This window comes from Chaetura pelagica, unplaced genomic scaffold, assembly GCF_000747805.2.
Source record: "Chaetura pelagica isolate M959 unplaced genomic scaffold, ChaPel_1.0 scaffold522, whole genome shotgun sequence".
Classification (NCBI taxonomy): Eukaryota; Metazoa; Chordata; class Aves; order Apodiformes; family Apodidae; genus Chaetura; species Chaetura pelagica.
The window spans coordinates 37,344-45,805 of record NW_009952262.1 but is presented as its reverse complement, the minus strand read 5'-3'; the positions used below and the strand labels follow the sequence as shown (position 1 = coordinate 45,805).

Below are 8,462 nucleotides of genomic sequence, written 5' to 3'. Positions count from 1 at the left end.
CTGCTGACAGACATCAGTTCTGATGAATCTTCAAACTATCCATTTAAGAATGACAGATTGCTAGTCTCCAAGCATAAGCCTGTCCACTCCTTCTCTTTCTGCTCCAGTGGGAAAGTTTCAGTGCTTAGAGGGCTCACCCAGAAAACAGGAGACCTAGGATTTCCCTCAGCTTTGCCACTAGTGTGCTGTGCAATTCCCTAAGCCCCAGTCTCCATTCCCTGCCCCATCTGGGTGGCTGTGTCTGTTCCTCTCCATACCTTTCTCTCCCCTCACCCTGCCTTTGCAGCCTCTCACAACTGCTGCTGTCAGCAGATGTCACTGACTTCGAGGCATCTCCCCAGTCCCTAGTGCTGCACACACTCCAGCAGTGTTTGCTCTGAGCAGCTGTTTGCCTAAGCAGGGGCGTTCCTGCCAACATGTCAGCCTCACCTCTATTTTCCAGCAGGCTGGCAAAGGGCAGTGGGGGATCCTTGTGTTTTTTTGTGGCTTCCCAAGTTCTAAATGAAAGACTTAATAAGCAAGATCAGAAAGATGGTCCTGAACATGTCGAGCCACTTCAGAGCAACTACTTTCATGGCCCACATTTGCAGCAGTTAATATTAAGCACAAAGATGACCCCCATTCATTTATAGAGAGGAAGTCCTTGTAAAGTGTGTTCTGTCACTTGGCCCATCAGGATGCAAACACACCTTGCTAAACAGCTTTGCAGACATTTCAAAGTCCCTTTCTCCGTTCTTGCCCCATTTCTCAAGTGATTTTGAGTTTCAGATGCATGAGAGCAGAGAGGAGCAGGGACAGCCCAGCTGCATTTTGCTGCAGCCACTTGATTGCCTACTTTAATGAGAAAATTTTCATTGCTTAAAAAAAAAAAACACAACCAAAAAACCAAAACAAAACAGTTTGTGACCAGAGGATGAGAACTACTCCCATTTTATTGCAGAACCAGGTGTGCTGAGCACAGGATCCCCAGTTCAGCTGCACACACATACACAGGTATATTCTGGAAGCCAAGCACATGCCCCTTGCAGCCACATACTTTGCTGCATCAGGACCCTCATTACATCTGCTTTGCAATTATTTTCTAAATTGGAAAACTATTTCCTTCAGCTGTTGGGAAGAACTAGTTATTAGAATTCATGGCTCAGACCCATCCCAAGCGCACCCCTTCGCCGTGGGTCCCTGGGGCTGCCGCCCCCAGCCCCGCCGGGCGCGGAGCTCCGGCCTCGCCTCCCACAGGAGGGCACCAGCAAGCCGCGGGGATGCTGCGGGGATGCCGCGGGGATGCCGCGGGGATGCCGCGGGGATGCCGCGGGGATGCCGCGGGGATGCCGCGGGGATGCCGCGGGGATGCCGCGGGGATGCCGCGGGGATGCCGCGGGGATGCCGCGGGGATGCCGCGGGGATGCCGCGGGGATGCCGCGGGGATGCCGCGGGGATGCCGCGGGGATGCCGCGGGGATGCCGCGGGGATGCCGCGGGGATGCCGCGGGGATGCCGCGGGGATGCCGCGGGGATGCCGCGGGGATGCCGCGGGGATGCCGCGGGGATGCCGCGGGGATGCCGCGGGGATGCCGCGGGGATGCCGCGGGGATGCCGCGGGGATGCCGCGGGGATGCCGCGGGGATGCCGCGGGGATGCCGCGGGGATGCCGCGGGGATGCCGCGGGGATGCCGCGGGGATGCCGCGGGGATGCCGCGGGGATGCCGCGGGGATGCCGCGGGGATGCCGCGGGGATGCCGCGGGGATGCCGCGGGGATGCCGCGGGGATGCCGCGGGGATGCCGCGGGGATGCCGCGGGGATGCCGCGGGGATGCCGCGGGGATGCCGCGGGGATGCCGCGGGGATGCCGCGGGGATGCCGCGGGGATGCCGCGGGGATGCCGCGGGGATGCCGCGGGGATGCCGCGGGGATGCCGCGGGGATGCCGCGGGGATGCCGCGGGGATGCCGCGGGGATGCCGCGGGGATGCCGCGGGGATGCCGCGGGGATGCCGCGGGGATGCCGCGGGGATGCCGCGGGGATGCCGCGGGGATGCCGCGGGGATGCCGCGGGGATGCCGCGGGGATGCCGCGGGGATGCCGCGGGGATGCCGCGGGGATGCCGCGGGGATGCCGCGGGGATGCCGCGGGGATGCCGCGGGGATGCCGCGGGGATGCCGCGGGGATGCCGCGGGGATGCCGCGGGGATGCCGCGGGGATGCCGCGGGGATGCCGCGGGGATGCCGCGGGGATGCCGCGGGGATGCCGCGGGGATGCCGCGGGGATGCCGCGGGGATGCCGCGGGGATGCCGCGGGGATGCCGCGGGGATGCCGCGGGGATGCTGCCGGCCGCCCGCCCCTCCCCTCTAACACCTCCTCCCTCCCCTCCTGACCCAGGTGTTTCGGGCCCCTGCCACTCTTTAACCCCCTCCTGGCCAGTGCGCGGTCAGCAGTTCCCATCACGTGCCAGCACAGCTTTTATGGTAAGGAAGAGGAAAGCAATGTACCTTCTGAGAATGAAAGCACCTTCACACGGGTAAAATCACAGCATTAGTTAACCTTGATAAGCCAGGACTCCCCCCGCATCAGCTCCTGCATCTCCTTCCCTGTGCTGCAGGTCCCAGTTTTAAATTCTGCCCAGGAGGCCTCAGGAGATAATAAATAAATACCTGCAAGGTGCATAAGGTCTCTTCCTAGAGCCTGAGCACACCAGATGTTATTACTGCTGAGCAGGTGTCAAATGTTTCAGGCCCTCCCAAAAATCTTTATACAAGCTTTTGTATTGCCTGTCACAGGAAGATGCCACAAGGAGACGTGAGTCCTCTGAAAAGAGGGGGAAAGGCACCCAGATCAAACAGGCTGACAAATGCAGGCACTGACAGCAATTGCTGGATTATAGTTTTTTAACCTTATGTTTCACATCTGGTTTGTCATGGCTGTTGTAGGTGGGCTTGGTGATGGCAAATTAGGATAGCAAACCTACATTTACCATGATCCTTTCATCCCCTAGGATCTCAAAGCACATTATTTAATTGTACTCAACCTGCACATAGATTTCATAAATAAAGGAATTTTTAATTAGCACAGCTGCTGCAGCATTCACACAAGTTACTAAGGCACAATCTCCTTGTGCAGTCAATCCAGCCTCATGCTTCAGTGTTTTGTCATAAATTGAGGTCAGGAAGAAATGTTCTCCCTAAGTGGAATGCAGAGCTACTAAACTAGCTGAGTACAGGAAGACAGTTAAGGGTGTAGTGATCTGTCTTCCCTGTGAAAAATCTCGGAAATCATTGCAAATATTCATTTGATGGAGCTCCCGTGCAGTAGATGAGCACTGATCCTGCACAGGAACAGGAGGAATGTGATATAGGGGAGAGATTATCTGCTTCACATTAAGGAGGAAGAAAGCCTGGGTGACCACTTTGACCTTAAAATTGGTATCTCATTACTCCCTTTGTCCAGCAAGGGAAACGGAGGAGGTCAGAGTTCTTGCCATGCCCATGACAGTCAGTGGGTCTAGTCTAGAAGCCCTTCCTTAGCCCATTCCAGTCCCTGCTGTTCACTCTCTCCATCAGGTTCAGCCTCTGTTTTGTATGCAGAGGGATTGAAATACTGCTTCTGGAAATAAATCAGCCCAGGAGCCTCCTCATGGTCAGGGGGTCAGTGGATTCCCCTGGACCTCCTAACCATGTTGCAAATTCAAACTTCCTGGTTATCTGCCACCAAGTGCCTCTGAGGCACCACGTGGACCAAAACCTTTCTCTGGAGCTTGGTGCTGTCCCAGCCCCAACCCTGGAGCAGGCAATTTCAGGCATCCTTGCCATGTGCTTCATCGTGCCTCAGCTGTAAAATCTCTTTTCTGCTTGCTGCAAGGAGTGTGAACTGTTCCTTGCACTTCAGCTGTTAAAAAGGATGCTAATTACCCCTAATCAGTCTGCAGCACAAACACAGACCACAGCAGCCACCACGAGGAATGGAACCCAATTATTCCAAGTCACTGATAAAACGGGTTCAAAGAGGGTGGAAATGTTTTACCAGCTCTTCCTTGGAGAAGGGCCCTTCCCACCCACAGGTCATCCCTGTCTTGGACCTGCATACACCCATGGAGCAATTTCTTATTTTTATTCTTGATATAGGTGGGGAATTTGGGATGAGGTTCAGTTTTGGCTCAAGACGGTTTTCCTGGGAAAAGAGCACAGTAATGTGGGGATATGGTGTAGAACAGGCGCTTTGCCCACTGCCCCACGCAGGAGCTGAGCCGCTGGGTGCAGAACCAGCTGGTTTCCTCTTCACAGCCAGGCAGACATTGCTGCAATGGGTACTGCGGGGACGGCTGCAGGAAACAGCTCCATTACAGGGTGCAGAGACAGCTTCAAATTATCCCTTGAGTAAGGTGACAGTAACTAAATTGGGAGCCTGCCTTGTATTTGCTGCCCAAACGCTGCAGCCTCGTGTCGATTCCCAGGAGTGTTTAAAGCAGCAGCTGTAATGCAGGGTTTTGCCTCTGCCACCTGCCCCCACACCGGGGCAGGGAAGAGGAGGCTGTGGGTGACTGCCAGGGCAGGATCAAATCAGTGGCTCAGTATCTGCCCCCAGCAGAGGCCAGCAGCAGACATTTCAAAGGACGATGTGAGAAATACGATAATGGAGGGAGGTGTGTGTACTGGGGGACATGCCTACGCCCCGTGGGATGCAGCCACTTGACTTCATGGCCACAGCACTGGTGTCACCAGTAAGGACGTTCTCCACCTGGACATGGCAGGGCCCGAGAGTCCATGCCCTGCAGCCTGGGAGGCCAGGGAGATGGTTGCCCACTGTGGCCTGGATAGTTGGTCTCGCCGTGGGGACCTGTCCTGCGTGGGGCAGCCCCATGGCTTGTCCCAGCCCTTCCTGCAGCAGAGAGATCTACGTGGCTGATAACAGTGGGAGAGGAGGAAACAGCCCGCATGTGAAAGAGAGACCACAGAGACAGATTGCTTATAAATCATTTCTGGGCCTGCCAAGCCCTTGCCTAGCGTCTGGTAGATTGCATTATGCTATCTGGAGAAAGTTTAATATAAAAAGCCAATAATTCCTGTGATAAGAGATGTGATAAGGGACAGTGTGGCCTTCGGTCCCACAGGAACTGGCCTGGCTGTGGCAGGGAGCTGGGGCCCAGCACCCAGCCTGCCCCACCATTTCTGGGAGAGGGAAGGGGCAGGAGAGGGTCTGCCATGGGTGGGAGATGGTGCCAGGGTGCCAGCCCCTGCCAGCCTCTACTCTGACCCTTGGGGTCCTGCTGGGATCCTGCCGGGTCTGAGTCACAGTCTCTGTGCAACCCATCACAGCAGTGAGAGGAGTGGGGAGAAAGTGACCTGCACTCAGGAGCACTTTTGTATGTGGTCAGCTTTAGGTTTTGGGAATTGAGAGTGGTCCTGAGGCTGGGGTGAGGAAAAAAACTTATCTATCTACCAAGGCCTGAAATGCTGCTGTACCTCTTTTATTTCTTCCTCTTTAATTCTAGGTAAAAGAGACAGTATTCTCAAGGTAGAAGCAGGATCTTGGAGCGTACATTTCCATTGCAATGACAGCATGACTTCCACCTTGTGTCCAGAGCTTCAGAGAAGAAAGTGTCTGTACAGCCTCTCCTTGAACCACTGGTGGAGTGGGATATAATATCTGAATAATTTACAAAGGCTCTTCATTAAACAGGTTTATTTTTGGCAGCTTTGTTAGACTGCTCCTTTTAGGAACGAATAAGAAGTTGCTCTGGTCTCATTAGGACATCCCTGTACGAACCCTTCCTGCTGGGGCTGGGGACTGGGACAGCCTATTGCTCCATTAGCAATGCTAAATATAAACTCCCAGTCCCTGGGTAATCAGGTTCCAGCACCAGTGGCCAGGCGACCTGGTGAGCAAGGATGTCCCTAGACACACGTCACGGGAAGTGGGAGCGATGGCAAGATCTTCCCTCCAGCCTCTGCAGGCAGGGGACCAGCATGGAGGCATGGGAGAGGTCCAGTCCTGCACTGGCTTTGAGCAGGACACTGCTCCTGCTTTCCAGATGGACAAGCCCGCAGGCTTGGGTGAGCTCAGGACATGGTGAGTGGCAACACTCAGTGTGGACAGGCCATGGTACAACCTGAGGGCAGATGTTAGGCCAGCAGGCATGTCATGAGATCACCAGGTACCCCGCAGCATCTTGTGGCCATGCTAAAAGTGGGCATGGCACCTTACTGCCTGGAGGGCAGATGCCAAGCAAGGTGCCACATGAGACATGGAAGTGGCTCCTCCAGCCCGTGTCCTGATGATTGCCTTGGCCTGAGGACCCCTTTGCCAGCCATGTATACCCAGTCCCTGTGTAGTGTCAGGCCCTCAACTAAGCTGTCAATGCAAGCAGCCAAGTCCCTGGCTGCTCTTTGTGGCACCTCAAAGGGGTGTCTGGCTCCCCCAGGAGCAGACACACTCCCTGGAAACCCACCTGCCAGCTCAGCCCAACCCAGTCCTGGGTAGCATACAAATGCTGGTTCTTGGAGAGCTCCTACCTAGGTGCTCTTTGCTCCCTTCCTACACTGGAAAAACCCTCCCTTCCTGAGCCAGGTCTGAGGTGGGCTGTGGGAATCCCCTCCTTTTAACAGGAAGCATTTAAGGCAGGTTTCTCCATGTGCTATTTTACTGCCATGCCCAGGCCATATTCACCCCAGCCAACACATGCAGGCCTACTGCTTGGGGAAGGTTATAATTCCCCCTTCTTCAGATGCAGATACATTGCCCAGCTGGAGACAGGCCCATTAAAGAGTCATTTACTAGGCACAAGTGAGTTTGTGTTCCCCTGGACTGGGATTTGCCAAGATTATACCATAAATTAGTGTGTTTCCTGGAAGAAAGTAAGGAGGGGAAAAAAAAAAAAAAAGATAAAATGGAACATTTTGTGGCCAACATAAAAGCCAATAAAGGAACATTTCATTTCCCGCTTGGAAGGGAGCGACTGTGACTCGTTGCAGGGAGGGGAGGGCAGTGCAGGGCAGCATGATCCAGGCTCTCGCCATGACCAAGGGAAGCTCGAGATGCACGTTTCTGTTGCCCCCACTGCAGGGGAGCTTGGCTGGGGCCAAAGTCACCAGCAAGTCCAAAGTCTCTGATTTTGAACAAGTGACTAGAAGTGGGGCATTTGCATGCTGCACGTTTCTTCTGTACTTAAAATAATAATCTCTATTATAGATGCCCAATTCCTACAACAGAGTGGAGACTAACACCTGCAAGGCTGGTCTGCTCTGTGCTGGGGGCCAGGGATGGTGAAGCTCTCAACCCAGACACTGCACATTTGAATCATCACTTAGCTGAAGGGCAAACCCTTCCACATCCATTGTCCATTCCTTTCTCCACATGGCAGCAAGGTGATGATCCAGTCAGGGAACATGGGACATGCTCCAGATGTGCTCCAGTGCCTCCCAATTAAGGCAGAGCTCAGCAGAGAAGGGGGACAGCAGTGACCTAGTCTGGTCTCCTGCACACCCCAATTACAAACTGCATCTCGTTACCCTGGTGCAAAGCCTAAGCTCAGGTGGCTCAGTTTCTCCACACGTAAAAAGGGATCCAGGATGCTGACCAGCTGGAGGGAGACACTACCCTGTTTTCCAACCCTTACTCTGCAGGGACATGAAGCCTCCCTGCACTATTAATAGTCCTTGGTGTGAAGCTCTCACAGTTTTCACTAATATGGAGATGTTGAAGTGAAAAAGCCACTGCACAATATGCAGGAGGTGTCACAATAACTCAGCTGCTATATTGTTCTCTTTAAAAATAAATACCACAACAGCCTAGCCCGCATTGCTGGAGTCATGACGTGTAGGGGTTTATTTTTAATCAGAAAATGCACTGATTTTTAAAGATAGGCACAGAGCAGCATCTGCAATTGATGAAAGCTCCCTGTGCACTCACACAGGCTGTATTCCTGCCTGCTATTCCCAGACTGGCTTCCAAGGACCTGATCCCACTTCAGCTCAGGCACATTTGTGTGTATGGCTTGCAAGAGGCCCCATGGCAACACAGTCCTTCCAGCACTGAAGTCTGTGGCTAAATTCCATACCTATCTGCTCTCTGTGGGGATGCAATCAATCCCCCAGGACACAAACTGCAGGATCTGCTCCTCAGGCAGCAGGTTTAGGACCTAGGTTTGCACCCAGAGCATAATTTCCCATTGTCTGGAGACAGAAGGTTTGTTTGGGGCCAATCGCAGGTGAATTCCCTTGCCTTTGCCTTCCCTCGTGCTCAGCCAAGGCAGGGTTGCAATAAAGCAAAACAAAATCGCTATGTAAACAAGCCCCGTTCTGCTTGGGGGAGGATGTGAGAAAAGAGCCACATCTGATGGCGCTCCCTGCACTGCCAGCACGGGTTGGACCCTGCAGTGTCACATCGGCTGCAAGAAACTGGAGCAGTGGCTTCACTAACAGCATAGCTTCCCTTTCCCTCCACCACCCTGTAGTAAGAATGCAACACCAGCAGCC

General features: G+C 54.5%; 2 protein-coding genes across 2 annotated transcripts in view; one reads left to right on the top strand and one right to left on the bottom strand.

The window, feature by feature from the left end:
• The window catches only part of GNA11 (guanine nucleotide binding protein (G protein), alpha 11 (Gq class)), a 31,844-nt gene that overhangs the window by 14,902 nt on the left and 8,480 nt on the right, over nt 1–8,462 (bottom strand). The window contains exon 2 of the mRNA XM_010007461.1: nt 5,138–5,142. The gene's annotated coding sequence lies outside the window, so the exon portion shown is untranslated. The remainder of the gene's footprint in view (nt 1–5,137; nt 5,143–8,462) is intronic.
• Nucleotides 7,003–8,462, top strand: part of AES (amino-terminal enhancer of split) — a 10,169-nt gene continuing 8,709 nt past the window's right edge. Inside the window, exon 1 of the mRNA XM_010007475.1 lies at nt 7,003–7,107. Within this exon, the coding sequence (XP_010005777.1) occupies nt 7,003–7,107 (105 nt within the window). The remainder of the gene's footprint in view (nt 7,108–8,462) is intronic.